Source organism: Lepidochelys kempii, chromosome 25 (genome assembly GCF_965140285.1).
Source record: "Lepidochelys kempii isolate rLepKem1 chromosome 25, rLepKem1.hap1, whole genome shotgun sequence".
Taxonomy (NCBI): domain Eukaryota; kingdom Metazoa; phylum Chordata; order Testudines; family Cheloniidae; genus Lepidochelys; species Lepidochelys kempii.
Genome location: NC_136404.1, coordinates 11303166 through 11318800, shown reverse-complemented (window position 1 = coordinate 11318800; position 15635 = coordinate 11303166). Strand labels below are relative to the sequence as shown.

Below are 15635 nucleotides of genomic sequence, written 5' to 3'. Positions count from 1 at the left end.
CCTTCACCTTCTTTGTTGAAAGTGTTTGACATTAATTGCACAAAGACCCTCAAAATTAAACACAATAATAATTAGGACATCCCTTCTGGCCTGAAAATTATTAATTTATAATTAAATATGCCTATATATATCCAGAAACCTGCAGCAGTGGGAGAAGGGACCTTCCAATCCCCGTCACCACAGGTGTTATGGAACTGAATTGTTTTCTTTGTCCTGTTTAAGTGATAAGCCTCTAGACTAGGGGCAAGGACCATGTGTTCCCCCGTCTTGTTATGGTGCTGCGTGTAACACACGGGCTGAGTGCAGGTAACCCTGTCTCCCTCTAGTGGCTGGCTCTAGCAAGCAAAAGAGCCTGCTACTGATAACTAAACAGGTTAGGTCTGACTCCAAAACACCCTTTCAAGTTAATGGGATTCTTGAATGAGCACTTGGAAAAAGGGGCTTGTGTGTTCAGACCCTAACCCTACACCCACTGAAGTCAATTGAAAGCCACCAACAACTTCAGTAGGCTCAAGATTCAGCCCACAGAGCCCGATGAAGGAAAGCCTCTCTTCAGGGTCTGAATTATGAAAGTGCTGAATTTGACTCCTCTTGACCTGTCTCTGTGCATCTGGCCATATTTCATTACCCTGACAACGCTCAATAAATACTATAATATGAATAACAATCGCTAATACTTAAAGAGACAGCTAGAGGAACGAAACATAGGCTCTACAAGTGTGACAACATTGTCAACAAGCAGGGACAAAACTTAATTATAGAAATACAGTATAATCAGACTGCCAAAAAAATCAGGTAAAATCGTTTTGGAGAGGTTTGGATTTGAACACTCGTCTGTGATGTCTGCAACCCAAATGCAGCAACATTGGGCAAGTACGTGAGAACCAGAAAGTGAAATAGAGCAATGTATTGTCCAAGCCCAGGCAGAGTAAAGTGCAAAAAGCATTTGTAAACTAGAGTTTTAATATTGCTTGGGGCAGATTCTGGCTCTTGGGGCTTGTCTTCATAGACAGCGCTACAGCTGCACCCCCAGTGCAGCCATGCCACTGTAGTGCTTTAGTGAAGATGGTCCTCCGCCAACAGGCGAGCTTCTCCCATCGGCATAGTTATTCCACCTCACGGAGAGGTGGTAGCCATGTCTGCAGAAGAAGCTCTCCTGCCAACATAGCACTGTCTGCATAGGGGATTAGGCTTTTTCATATCCCTGAGTGATGTAATTATACTGATATAGGTCTGTAATGTAGGTCTGGCCTTAGTGACAAGAGGGCTTTCAAAAGGAACTTGCAAAAGTGTAACTGAGTTTTAATAACCCCAGGTAAGGGGGTTAAAATGCTGGTAAGGGAATGTCCTTCTTGTATATATGGGGCCAGATTCTTCACAGTTATATAAACCCAGATGTAAACCCAGAGTAACTCCACTGAAGGCAGTTAAGTTTATCCTAATGTAACCAAGAGTAGAATCTAGTCCCATATATTTTATACTTGACAGTATCCCTTTAATTCCAAAGTGCAATAGAACATATCTTTGTAAATCTGTCCTTCCTTGCGTAATGCCAAGAAAGGAACAGAGAGCACTGAAAGGAATTGGGCCTGGTCTTTGAGCAGGGGGTTGGACTAAATGACCTCCTGAGGTCCCTTCCAACCCTGATATTCTATGATTCTATGATACACACAATGTTGTATTTTGAAACCTATTTAGTTAAACCAGTGCAAAATTTTTAAACCTACTGCTTTAGGTAAAGTTGATTCCAAGTCAATTTAAGCTAAATTGATACAGGTCAGGATTAAGTGGCTTCAAGAGAATCCACGCAGGAGTTTGCACTAATTTAAGTAAATTGATATTAAAACTCATTTTAGTTAAACTGGTGTCATTTCTATGTGAAGCTCTTAGAAACAGCAAGCCGAATTCAGCAACCATATGAAAGCTGTTGAAAGTTGACATGATGTGTCAACAAAAATAAGCATGTGTGTGTGTGATGTAGGCCATGTCTAAACTACATTTATGTCAGCAAAACTTTTGTCGCTCAGGGCTGTGGAAAAAAAACCCTGTCCTGAGTGACATACATTTTGCTGGCATAAGCGCTCGTATGCACAGCGCTGTCGGTGGGAGACGCTCTTCCCCTGCCAGAACTACCGCTGCTCATTGAGCTGGTTTTATGATGTTGATGGGAGAGCTCTCTCCCATCTCCATGGCTGTATGGATATGGCTGTGCCACTCGCTGTAAGTTTGTAAGTGTAGACAGGGCCTTAGTGACAACTTGTCAAAACTAGCTGGATGTGCCAGCGAGGAGCATAGATTTACACAATGAAAACATCCACACCCTTTATTTAAAAAACATTTACATAGCAATTCTCCCCCTGGGGAGAGGATGAGTGAAAGAAAGAACCTCATATGACAGATGTTAATCATGTTGCTTAATGCATGACTGGAAGGCATTCAAATACTGACATGATGAGGGGGAATTAAGAACCTATGTAGAGTAGAATAGAATAGCACCTAAAAGCAAAGGGGGCGGGAAGGGATGGGGAGTTGGGCGGGGGAAGGGATGGGTGTGGTGTGTGGGGGTGTGGGAAAGGGCAGGGAGTTTGGTGGGGGAAGGGACGGGGAGGGTGTGTGGAACTGAGGTGAGGGCAGTGTGTGGGGAAAGGACGGGGGCAGTGTGTGGGGGCAGGGGAAGGGATGGGGTGGTGTGTGGAACTGAGGTGGGGCAGTGTGTGGGGGTGGGGGCATGGACGGGGAGTAGGATGGGGGAAAGGATGGGGGATGGTGTGGGGGGAGGGGCGGTGTGTGGGGGAAGGGATGGGGAACAGTGTGGGGGGAGGGGCGGGGTATGGGAGAAGGGATGGGGGACGGTGTGGGAGGAGGGGCAGGGTAAGAGACGGGGGTGGGGGTGGAGTAAGGAAAGGGGAGGGGTGTATGGGGGCGGGGGAAGGGATGAGGTGGTGTGTGGGCGGGGGATGGGGGAAGGGGTGGGGGACGGTGTGGGGGGAGAGGCGGCGTGTGGGAGGGATGGGGAGGGGCGGGGTGGGGGAGGAGAGGCGGGGTGGGGGGGGAGGGCTGGCAGGCGGGGCAGGGTAAGAGACGGGGGGGGTGTATGGGGGCGGGGGAAGGGATGAGGTGTGGGGGGAGGGGCAGGATGGGGGAGGGGCGGGGTGTGGGGGGGAAGGGATGGAGGGCGGGGTGGGGATACGGAGAGGCCGGGCCCGCCCTGCCGCCCGCCCTCGGCGGACCCCTCGCACCATAGAGAAGCGAAGGAAGGCCTAGAGCGCCCTTGCCGGCTCGCGTCACACTGGCGGCGCGAGGTGACAGACGGGTGCTGGCCCCGCCCCCTCAGCTTCCCGCCCGTTCGAAGTGCCGATGGCTGCTCGGTAAGTCACGTGCCCGCAGCGAGAGGCGGGACTTCCTGTTTCCGGCGGCTGAGGGGAAGGTGGCTCCGCAGGTGTTTTGGTGCCTGGGAGCCGCCGGTGTCTCCCTGTCCCCCGCCCCCCCGGCGCCGCCATGCGGAAATTCTTCCAAGACATCAAAACAGATATGAAATTCAAAACAGCGGGGCCGGGCCAGAAGCTGGCGGAGCCGCCCAGGTACCGGGGGGCTGGAGGGAGGGAGGTGGCCGGGGAGAATGTGGGGGAGACGGACTGGGGGCAGCCGGGGGGGGGGAGGGAGGAATTGGGGGGGGAGACGGACTGGGGGCAGCCGGGGGGGGGAAGGGAGGAATTGGGGGGGGGAGACGGACTGGGGGCAGCCGGGGGGGGGAAGGGAGGAATTGGGGGGGGAGACGGACTGGGGGCAGCTGGGGGGGGGGAGGGAGGAATTGGGGGGGGAGACGGACTGGGGGCAGCCGGGGGGGGGAAGGGAGGAATTGGGGGGGGGAGACGGACTGGGGGCAGCCGGGGGGGGGAAGGGAGGAATTGGGGGGGGGAGACGGACTGGGGGCAGCCGGGGGGGGGAAGGGAGGAATTGGGGGGGGAGACGGACTGGGGGCAGCCGGGGGGGGGAAGGGAGGAATTGGGGGGGGAGACGGACTGGGGGCAGCCGGGGGGGGAAGGGAGGAATTGGGGGGGGGAGACGGACTGGGGGCAGCCGGGGGGGGAGACGGAAGATGGACTGGGGGTGCCGTTAGTGGGGTGCAAGTTGGTCAGGGTGATTCATTGAAAGCCACATGCTATTAGTGGCATGAGGTAGCCAGTCCCGGACTCTGTCTCCTTCTGGGGTCCGTGATGCTACGCAGCTCCTGGAGATCAAACCCACTGTCAGTAACCAATTTCTGTGTGAGAAGCTATGGAGTTCCCTGTTTCTGATGCAGCAAGAGCTACCATGGTTCCACTTTGCTCTACTCCTCCAAAAGGTGCCAAGCTCTGGGAATAGTATTAGAGCCTCTGAGCTGGGTGGGTGGGGTGGGGACTCTCGCAGTGGGATGCAGGACACATCACCAGAGGAGTAACTTTTATCTTCCTTGTGGGACTTTTGGCTTTAGAACCTATCAGACAATTCCAGCAAGTGGAAAAACTTTTACTGTAGTCCAGAAGAAGTGCTTTTGTTTACCTGGTTCACATGTGTCTGAGTCAGAGCTGCTGACTCTTCTGACACAACCAGGCTCTTACTCCTGTTAGCCCGGCAGGAGCTGGTACAGTAAAGAAAGAACTGACGGGACCCAGTGCGGCTCCGGGGAACACATTCGTTCAAGTCCTGACCACAGAATTGGTATTCTTGGTGCTGATTTTCAGATCCCAAGTTAAGTTTGCGGCAATGATGATGATGGAAAAATCACTTGACTTGTAAAGGTGCAGGATTGATCTAGAGGCAGTTGAGACAAGTACAGAACCTCACCATGTTATGGTTAGTCACTTTCCTAAATATCATTGTACCTCAGCTGTTTATGAAATATGCCAGCTGGGTGCATGTGGCATAACCACACTGGGAACTAAAATCACCCTGGTGAGATGAGGGAAGTATCTGCTCCCAGACCAGTGTGTGGTGAATAGACCATTGACAGTTTTGTAAGGTCTAGTATCTTGAGAACAAACAAAGACTAAAATGAACAAGGAAGTACTTGTGGCACCTTGGATACGCTCAAATAAATTTGTTAGTCTAAGGTGCCACAAGTACTCGTTCTTTCTGCTGATACAGACTAACAAGGCTACCACTCTGAAAGACTAAAATGATTGCTTTATGTCATATGAATGCTGAGAATCCCAAACTCCACTGGCTCAGGAGACAGTGGCTGGTACAATTGCCTTGGAATACAAGCCCCTTGCTTGCAGAAAGCCAGGATACAATCAGAATGAAGCACTGTGTAGGCTTGCTGTCCCAAGATCTATCTGGGCTGCAAACAGTATTGATGGACTAGTTCACATATCTTCAGGATCAGTAAATGTTTTGAAGCAGGTTTAATACATTAGGCCAATACACAGATCAGTGATGGTGAAAGTGGCACTAGACTGGAATCTATCTTCTCAGTGACCTGACCTAGTCAGTGCTGCACTATGTATTGTTCTTGCTCTTCTGTGTCATTTGTTTAGTTTCCATGTGACTTTCACATGCTTGATCTCAGCCCTGCTTAAATGCACACACAGAGAGGGCTAGAGTCCCCAGTTCTATCCTAAATCCTGAAGGAACCTTACTAATAAGTTAGCTTAAAAACTGAACCTTTCAATAACAATAGTTCTTAAAAGTTGCAAGGGATTTGTAGTTGTAGGATCATAGATTAAATCCAATTTCCTGTGGCCTTCAGGGAGAAGAAGTCCAGTATTATTTACTGCTCAAAACTTGGGCCACGTAGGCTTGACCAACTGCCCTATAGCAGCTGAGTTGCAATGCTACCTAGCAAGGGCATCAGGTTCCTTTGTGACCTTATAAAGCTGTTATGTCACTGTTGAGCATCTGCAGTTGCTTCCAGTTCAAGCCTGTTCTTGGAGCTGCCCAGAGTAGTGCTGTGTGGGATTATACACGGGTGAGGGTGGAAGTTGAGCAGAGCAGCAGAAAGTGTTAAATTCTGTTTCCTGCTAGCAATAGACATTCTCCATTTCTAATGGTATCCATGCTTTGTAGTGGGTGCAGTCTTCAGGCTTTCCTGCAGTGCATATTGTGTACAAGCATTTGATACACAGCAACCCTCTCCCCGTGTTTTTATGGGGGCGGGAGGAGTATCTCGGAAAAAATGGGTCCATCTTCTTTCAAGGGGAAGGTGCCTTATAACGGCCTGATTTTTTTTTTTTTTTTAAATCCTGCTTGTCGTCTTTGGTGTTGAGGAAGGATGTCTTAGATGACTGACATGTTCATGAATACTTATTAAAGCAACTAGGATTTGAATCCTTGACACAGAGCTCTTCTCTCAAGTGTCTGAGTGAAATAGGGGCTAATTATTTAAGTCTGGGGAAAAAATCTCATTCTCTAGCAATTGGGTTCCTTTCATAGCATCCAAATGGCATCCTTCTGGGTGTCCATAGCCTTCAGGGTAAACAAGACATGAAATTCTAATGTAAAAGTCTGTTTAAACCCCACCTCCATCATCTTGAAGAGCTTCTTTTCTATGTAACAAAAGCATAGTACTCCTTCCCTTCTTTCGCCTCTCTGCAGATCACCTGTAACCAAAGGCTTAGGGCTTGTCTATATAAGAACAGCCATACTGGGTCAGACCAACAGTCCCAGTAGCCTGTCTTCCGACAGGACCAATGCCAGGTGCCCCAGAGGGAATGAACAGAACAGGTAATCATCAAGTGATCTATCCCATCGCCCATTCCTAGCTTCTGGCAAACAGAGGCTAGGGACACCATCCCTGTCTATCCTGGCTAATAGCCATTGATGGACATATCCTCCATGAATTTATCTAGTTCTTTTTTGAACCCTGTTATAGCCTTGGCCTTCACAACATCCTCTGGCAAGGAGTTCCACAGGTTGACTGCATCGTTTGAAAAAATACTTCCTTTTGTTTGTTTTAAATCTGCTGCCTATTAGGGTGACCCCTAGTTCTTGTATTATGAGAAGGAATAAATAACACTTCCTTATTTACTTTCTCCACACCAGTCATGATTTTATAGACCTCCATCATATCCCTCCTTAGTTGTCTCTTTTCCAAGCTGAAAAGGCCCAGTCTTAATAATCTCTCCTCATATGGCAGCCATTCCATACCCCTAATCATTTTTGTTGCCATTTTCTGAACCTTTTCCAATTCATCTTTTTGAGATGGGGTGACCTCATCTGCACGCAGTATTTAAGATGTGGCTGTACCATGGATTTATATTTATATATACTTATATGATATTTTCTGTCTTCTTATCTCTCCCTTTCTTAATGATGCCCAACATTCTTTTGCTTTTTGACTGCTGCTGCACATTGAGTGGATGTTTTCAGAGAATTATCCACAATGACTCCAAGAACTCTCTCTTGAACACTACAGTGGGACCCGGCATTGCACCACTGTAGTGCTTCAGTGTGGACACTAATTACACCAATGGAAGGGGTTTTCCCTTTGCTGTAGTTAATCCACCTCCCCAGGTGGCAGTAGCTAGGTTGATGGAAGAATTCTTCCCTCAACTTAACATGGAGTACACCATGGGTTAGGTCAGCATAGCTGCATCTCTTGGAAGTGTGGGTTTTTCACATCCCTGAGAGATGAAGCTGTGCTGATGTGAGTTCCCAGTGTAGACTAGCTCACGGTGTACTTAATGGACACCATCAGAGTTAACCTACCATTTCGTAGCCAGATTTTCAGAGGTACTGAGCACCTGCAGCTCCCCTTCAGTTGGTGTTGTAGGTGCTTATGACTCTGAAATTCAGATCCCAGATCTTTAAGTTGCATTTAAATGTAATTTATTAACCTTAAGGAAGAGTTGCTTGAACTTAAACTGTCTCCTCTTGTGTCTGCAACCCAAATACAGTATGCCAGTGCTACAGCATGATAGCCAGAATATGAAACTGATCAGTCTGGCTTTTGTTGATCAAATAGAGGCAGTTTCATGAAGTAAACATCAGCTGGAAAAAATAAACTGGATTTTATAAACCTTCCAATTTTAATAATCTGTAGTTTGAGTGCCTACAGTAAGGGGACATATACAAATCCTAACTAGCTCCTTTAACTGTGGTGAACATAAACCAGTGATCAGAGTGAGATTATAGTTATCTGCTTTCGGCTGACTTCTTCTAGGGTTCTGGCTCTCCTGCAAGGGCTGTTCATTTATTTGTGCCTTTCTTTTATCCACCAGGGAAAGGGCCCCCAAAGAAAAGCCAAAAGCAGCGACCCCAAAGTCTCGTCAAGGGCCCACAGATGAGGCCCAGAGGGCAGCAGCTGCAGCCTTGGCCCGGCTGGAGCAGAAGCCCAAGCCGTGGCTCCCTTCATCCCAAGATGCCATCAAGAGTCAGGGTAAGAACGGCCAACACCCATTTCTTGTCCAGGGGCATGACAGGCATATTTGTGAGTCCACAAAGTGCTCATTTACAGGGAGTATTTTCACCAGTCTATTTATTGGCCCTGCAAAGCCTACACTCATCTCAGCGGCATTTCTGTCTCTCAGAATGGGGGGTTGAGGAGCCTGTCTCCTGTAGTTTCACACCCCCACGGCCAGTTTTGCACAACCAGCTAGGTGCACTCTCGGAAGTGGGGGTTGCATTCTTCTGAAACGTGTTCTGACCCACTGCCCAGAGGCAAGGTACCAAACATGAACCAACTGCCTGATGCAGGATTGTAAATCCAAACGGCTGCTTCCCTGCCCCAGGTTTGTAGAGTTCACCGGGTTGTGCCACGTCTGATGCCGTACCCTGGATTTGTGTCTCGTAGTGAAAAAGGAGCTTATGGCTGAAGCAGCAGCAAGTGAGAGACAACTCTCCACGGGTCACAAGGTATGAGGAGATGCTGCTATTCAAGGGCCTATGATCTCTGGGCAACTGAGAATCCCTGAGTTACGAAGCTCGAGCATCTCCTAGGGAAGGGGATACCAGCCCCTGTGCTGTGGGACTGTGGATTTGAGTCTGACTTTCAAAATGAGCAAATAGCTGCTTATGGTTCAGAGAGCTTAATAATCCTTTAGTTTGTACTACGGCATCTCTTCTGAAAGCTGCTGATTTGGTGGGGAGTGAGCAAGACAAGCTAGGATTTAAGAACAGTTGCTATGGAGTCAGAGTAGTGATTTTGCACTTGATGCAAGAGACCACCCACTTTTTACCCCTTTCTTATTTAAAAACTCCTTGTCCGAAACTTCCCTGGGCTGAGCCTGCGAGTTCCTGTGTATAGGAGAGTTAGTTCTATTGATTGGCCCTGAGCCAAATTTGCATACCCATAATGGGTAGCAGCTCAGTCTGATGAAATCAGCAGGACTACGCCTGGATTAAGGTGCTGCCTGGTGTGAGCAAGGATATTGGAATCTGGCCCTCTGTTGTGGTATTACGCTCAAAGCCACATGATGAAAATAAGTCATATCTCCTATAGCTGAGTCTTTTTAACATAACTAGAGACTGGTGTATAACAAGTGCTGACAGCTCCTGAACTCCATGGCTGCCAAGCATTTACCCTTTTAGTTACAAGTGCTTTGCAGACTTTGGGTGATTTGACTGTTAGCGTTCCATTCCTCTGCTCTTACGTGGAGGGGTTGTTACTGGTATCTCTTCAGAATGCCTTCAGGTAGCTTCTTGGAAGGTACCTTCCATTATATTAGAAGGGATCTCATTCAAGCTTTGGGTAGCATTGCTCAGTGCTGCTATGTGGCTGACTAATCCAGACAGCCCATGAGGCATGCTGAGAGATTCAGAGGGGAGATGCCAGTCTCCTGTGTTCCCTGAGTTGTACTAGCAAGAAAGCTGTGCATGAGGGAGATGGGCATCAAACGTTCTCCCCCTTTGAGCCCACGTTTGATTTCAGCTCTTTCTTCAGGGTCCTGTGTCTGCGGTTGAGGAAGAAACAGCTGGACTGTCAGTGTCAGGGGTCTATTTCATTTGCCCGCTAACTGGGGCCACCGTAAGGAAAGACCAGAAGGAAGCACACATAAAAGAGGCCATCCTCTTAGTAAGTGAGGTCCTCTGCCGACCAGACTTTTCATCATTTCCTGCCTTTCATCTTACTAAATCCTCGGCATGGTCCCCAAGTGCAGTGTAACCCATGGGAAATGCCCCTGGGGGGGATGGGCTCAGCAAGACTCTCAGGCATCCCTGGGCTTGATACTTTATGCAGAACAACATGCTCTCTCCTCTACCACCAATGCACAAAATGACAGCCCTCTGCTCTCTTCACTGTCCTGTCGTCCCCGTCTCCCCCCCCCCCCCAAAAAAAAAAAAAAAAAAAAAAAGCTTATGTCTCTTCAAGGACTGTAAATCCAGATGTGGATAGTTGTTGACAAATGCCTGCCCTGACTTCTTCCTCTGAGTGTGGCAGGAGCACTAGTCTCCAGAACTTTGTTCAGTCTGCCCCTCTGGTTCTGCAATTGGCGTTGACAGTCTGCTGACGCTTCTGTCCTTCTCCCTCAGCATTTCTCTAGAGACCCAGTGGCTGCCTCGATCATGGAGATTCACACCTTCAACAGGGACCGAGAGAAAGTGAAAATTGGTGTTGAGACCATTGCCAAGTAAGTGGTCTGAATGTCTTGTGCAGCGCCCAGCTCACAGATGCATGAAATTTGTCACCTCTCCAGACGAGAAGGCGTGGGTGAAAGCAATTGCCCCTTTCCCAGAAGGTTAATGGGGAGGGGATTTTCTTGTGCTCTGGGTGGTGCTGAAAGGAACACTGACAGTGAAGATTTGGAAATATTTCCTAATGGTGAAGTCTGTTAGACTGTACAATGTGCAGTCCAGGAAATAAAACTTGTGAGTGAGAGATTAACTAGATCTTAAAGGTGGTCCCTGTACTCCTAGAACTAGGTACCCCCAGGTGGATCGTCCCTCTGAGTGAAATGTGAGTGCCCTCTGATGCCAGGTTAGCCTCCGAAGCATGAGGCTTTGGCTGTAAAGCAGACTGTAGAGGGGGACACACCAATTGTAGCTTGTTTCAAACTGGCAGCAGCATAGCCGTGTGCATGAAGAGCAGTCTGGATGCTGGAATGCAAATAAACCCCATAGTCTCCTGCCATCCCATCATAGTCACAGGGCTCTTGTGTTTCATAGTTGTGTCCAGTGGGGATTCCTAAAGACTCCTATCTGGAGAAAGATGGTCGAGGCAGTTGGTGCAATGCACATGACCCAGTAGTAAAGTAGTGGGGTATCCTGCATGAGTGTTCAGAAATAGCTTTCTCTTGGGATAAAGCAGCCTGGGAAGGGTGGAAGTGCTAGTGGAGAGGAGACACTTGGAGAGCTCTTTGGACCCAAGTAATGTGTTTTTTAAACTTTGATCTTGGCACTAAATGGGACCCAAGATTCACGAGTGATCTGAGCATCCATGCCTGTTGTGAATGAAGTGTGTGATGGTCCTGTCTTCTGCAGATATCTGGATAACATCCACCTCCATCCAGAGGAGGAGAAGTACCGGAAGATCAAACTACAGAATAAAGTGTTTCAGGTGAGATTCAGACTCTTGCAGTTGCCACATGGAGGAATAATTCCCACTCTGTAGTAGATTAAATCTAACCCTCTCCTTACCTTCTAGGAAAGGATAAACTGTCTAGAAGGGACACACGAGTTTCTCCAGGCCATTGGGTTTGAGAAGGAAATGCTGCCTGTTCCAGGACAAGGCAAGAAATCAAACTGTATCAGACTTGAGACTGGGGTCAGCTACTTGTGAGGAGTAACAGTGTGTCACTGGGAGGCAGCTTTGATTACTGTTGGAGCCCTCTAAAGCTGTGGTTCTCAACCAGGGTACACATACTTGGGGGGGGTACGCAGAGGTTTCCTGGGGGCACATCGACTCATCTACATATTTGCCTAGTTTTACAACAGGCTATGTAAAAAGCACTAGTGAAGTCAGTACAAATGAAAATTTCATGCAGACAATGACTTTACACTGCTCTGTGTACTATACACTGAAATGTAAGTACAATATTTATATTCCAGTTGATTTATTTTATAACTATATGGTAAAAATGAGAAAGTCAGCCATTTCTCAGACATAGTGAGCTGTGACACTTGTGTATTTTTATGTCTGATTTTGTAAGCAAGTTGTTTTTAAGTAAAAAGAACAGGAGCACTTGTGGCCCCTTAGAGACTAACACATTTATTTGAGCATAAGCTTTCCTGAGCTACAGCTCACTTCAACTTCAACGAAAGCTTATGCTCAAATAAATGTATTAGTCTCTAAGGGGCCACAAGTCCTCCTTTTCTTTTTGCGAATACAGACTAACACGGCTGCTCCTCTGAAACCTAGTTTTTAAGTGAGGTGCAACGTGGGGGTACATGAGACAAATCTCTCCTGAAAGGGGGACAGTAGTCTGGAAAGGTTGAGAGCAGTGCTCTAAAGTCTGCTGTACGTTGTAACATCACCATTTTACACCCCCCACCCCAACCTGCAGCTTGCCTGTTGCCTCAGGGTGATTTGCTCTCAGGACTGCTTTCCATGAGGTTGCAGGTAGCAGTGGATACACTCCCCATGCGTGGTTGTGGGGAGAGCAATTAGGATTGAAGGGAAAACAAGGCACTTAAGCACAGTGCATGTGTTTGTAGAGACCACAGAAGAGTATTATATGCTGAAGGAGGAAGTGTTGACTAAGCTGGAGGATCTCAAGGACTATAAGGAGCAGCTGTTGAGCTGTGAGCCAGTGAAGGCCCAGCTGGATCGCCAGCTCTGTGTATTCAAACCCTCCCCTCAAGCTGCCCAGTTTGAGCTGCCCCAGGACTTCTACAACCTCACGGCAGAGGAGCTAAAGCGTGAACAGCGGCTCCGGTGAGTGTCCTGCAGCATGAAGCGCTGCATGTAAAAGGAGGGAGCTGCATAATTGGGGAGGAGGATGGGCTGACCATACCGGTGTGGTGTGTTGCTCTGGTTTGGAAAATCTCACCCCCCCCCCACCTTTGCTTTATTTCATGTTAAAACCGTCTCGTCTATAAAGGACGGAAGCAGTGGAGAAGGCCTCTATGCTGAGGACAAAGGCTATGCGGGAGAGAGAAGAACAAAGGGAAATGCGGAAATATAACTACACGCTGCTACGAGTCCGTTTCCCAGATGGATACATTCTGCAAGGTAAAGGATGGCCGCATCTTGCAACTTACTCTTGTATACATGCCCCAGAGAACGTCTGGAAATTCCGCTTTGTAGTTTGAGAGCAAGAATCAAAAACCTGGCAGGACCAGGGGGAAAGAACCTGGCCAGAATCTGCTTGGCAACATGGGGATAGAATAACTCAACCAGCTGGGATGCTTCTAGCTACTGCGTGGGACTGAGACAATGGGGTAACTATATTTTTGCAGCTTCTGTAGAAATTTCTCTCTAAAGCATCCGTCACTCTTGCCATCTAAACCAATGGTGAGTATAAAGATCTAGGACATCCTTGGGCAGCATCATGCCTTGATCTGTGCTAAAGCTGTACAAGAGTTTCCATACTGCTGAGGGTAAATGAGCAATCTACTGGCTCAGATTCCAGTGAGCGGTTCATTAAAACAGTAATGGGTGTGTTGCCCACATGGTGGGTAACAGGCTGAAAGTGGTTCTGTAGCCTGAGGAACACCAGTTGCATTTTGTAATAGGAGACGCTTTAGCATCTTGCAATGAAGGTACTAGACTAACTAAGCTTTCCAGTGGATTTTATTTTTAGGTTAGAGGTGCAATGGTATTTTGTGGCCCTGCTGTGCTACTCTTGGGATGACCAACATGTTGCTATGAAATGTTTACCTGTTGAGTAAATCACATCAGCCTTGATTCCTTCCCTAATGAACTATCTTAATGTCATCCAAATATGCAACTAAGGGTCTTGGTGAGAGCAGGCAAATGGGAGTCTGCCTATAAACCAGTTTTAATATCTTGATAAGCAGAAAAATGTGACCTTAACACTGTCTTCCCTTTTCATGACAGGGACATTCTATGCCCGGGAGCCAGTATCTGTGCTCTACAGGTTTGTGAGAGAAGCACTGAGGGATGATTGGATGCCCTTTGAGCTACTTGCACCTGGAGGTGTCAAACTGACTGAAGAGAACTTGGCATTCAATGAGTGTGGGCTGGTGAGTAAAGCAATCTAGTTGAAGCCACTTACAGCAGATACAAACCTGTTCAGTGAAAGGAAATGGGACTGTAATAAGTCTGCTCCCAGTGGTGGTCTAATCTCTTGTGATACTGAACTGCTCTGTCCTCGGCTCAGTGCAGTTAAACTTCAGCCTGGTTGCTAGATGAACTATCCCTTACCTCAGAGCTCAGGGAAAGCTTTTGGCACAGGGCTAGGAACTTTGCACTGTATGTCCTGTCTTCCTGCCTGTCAAAGGTCTTCCAAAACCAACATTCCAACTCTTGTACACCTGGAAGACCATTTTCAAGGGGTTAAAGATGCGTAAAATACTCATTGACCAGCTTCAGTGTAGTTACTGTTAACATCTAGTACATTTTCTGCTTGTTCTAGGTGCCCTCTGCTCTCCTGATTTTTGCATGGGATGCAGCTGTCATGGCAGATGTAAAAGCTTCAGGAGAAGAGCAGAAAGGAAGCCCCTTGAAACCAGAACTCCTTTCTGCTGTCCAGATATTGTCATGAAATAAACAGGATTGGATTCAGTGTGGTTGGCTCTATTATGTGCTGTTGCCTCCTCCCCTGCACTCCTCAAGCATGAAAATGGAAGCTGCCTAACTATTTGTCACAAACTTGAGGGAAGACTTCAATTTTAGCTAGAGCATTAGGAGGCCAGGTTTCAGAATGCATTGTGCATTAGCATAATCACCTCCAGTTCAGAGAGGAGTGGCTGTATAATGGGACATGAGGACTGTATTTAAACAGATTTAATAGTCTGAAGACAGTCTTGCCCAGAAAAACTTTAAATGTGCTGCTTTTATATAACTTATTGTAAAAAGTTATTTTGGTTACTCTGTTTAATCTCTTTTCTAGTTTGGCTACAGAGAATAAAAATCCACCCTACTGAACCGTAGCAAACCAAGGACAGCTGCAAGACTATCCCGTTATTGAGTTTTGATAGTGGGCAGGGCTAGTGTTCACTTTTCCTTATGCTTCTATTGTACAAAAATTGCTGCTGAATGAGACTTGTTTAAAACTAATTATGTTCACGAACTTGTTAAATTGATTAAATGGACTACTTGGAAATGCAGTTTCCTTGAGTCAGGTTATTGAGTTAACTTGCCTTAGAGTTAAGGCTGTGTGTTTGTCACAGAGATTGCTGGTGCTGTTTCAGGGGCTGGGTAGTTCCAGGGCCAGCAGCAGCAGTGTGGGAGGGGGTTCAGGGATTTCTGGCTCCCATGAGCATGACCTGCAGCTCCTAGGTGGTGGAGGGTCCAAGGGGCTGTAGTTCCCAGCCAGTGGGATCAGCAGAGCTCCTGCCCTGGCCCCTCTACTGCCTAGGAGCTGCAGGGACAGGGAGCCCCTTCCAGTTTCTCCACCTCCCCCAGCATCCTGCCCAAGTCTTGGTCACAGTGGATATTTTTAGTCATGGACAGGTCACAGGCCTGTGAATGTTAGCCCTTGATCAGTCCATGACTTTTCCTAAAAATAGTGGACTAAAATGTAGCCTTGCTTATAGTCCCTGGGGGGTGGAGGGAGACAGGTTCCAGGCTTAATTTCTGAATGAGGGGGAGG

The 15635-nt window shown here is 47.7% G+C and overlaps 1 protein-coding gene across 3 annotated transcripts; it reads left to right on the top strand.

The window, feature by feature from the left end:
* The first annotated feature begins 3392 nt into the window (after positions 1 to 3392).
* On the top strand, positions 3393 to 15146 carry UBXN6 (UBX domain protein 6). 3 transcript variants are annotated; one of them, XM_073324554.1, is made up of 11 exons: positions 3393 to 3581; positions 8202 to 8359; positions 8774 to 8835; positions 9863 to 9994; positions 10453 to 10550; positions 11401 to 11476; positions 11564 to 11648; positions 12574 to 12793; positions 12960 to 13090; positions 13919 to 14064; positions 14457 to 15146. In XM_073324554.1, the coding sequence occupies exons 1-11, from the start codon at positions 3499 to 3501 to the stop codon at positions 14583 to 14585; spliced, it is 1320 nt and encodes a 439-aa protein (XP_073180655.1). In that variant the 5' UTR covers positions 3393 to 3498; the 3' UTR covers positions 14586 to 15146. The 3 variants fall into 3 exon arrangements, with proteins under 3 accessions (XP_073180655.1, XP_073180656.1, XP_073180657.1); XM_073324555.1 differs by lacking the exon at positions 3393 to 3581 and adding an exon at positions 4747 to 4836; XM_073324556.1 differs by lacking the exons at positions 3393 to 3581; positions 8774 to 8835 and having other exon boundaries at positions 8203 to 8359.
* The last annotated feature ends 489 nt before the right edge of the window (positions 15147 to 15635 follow it).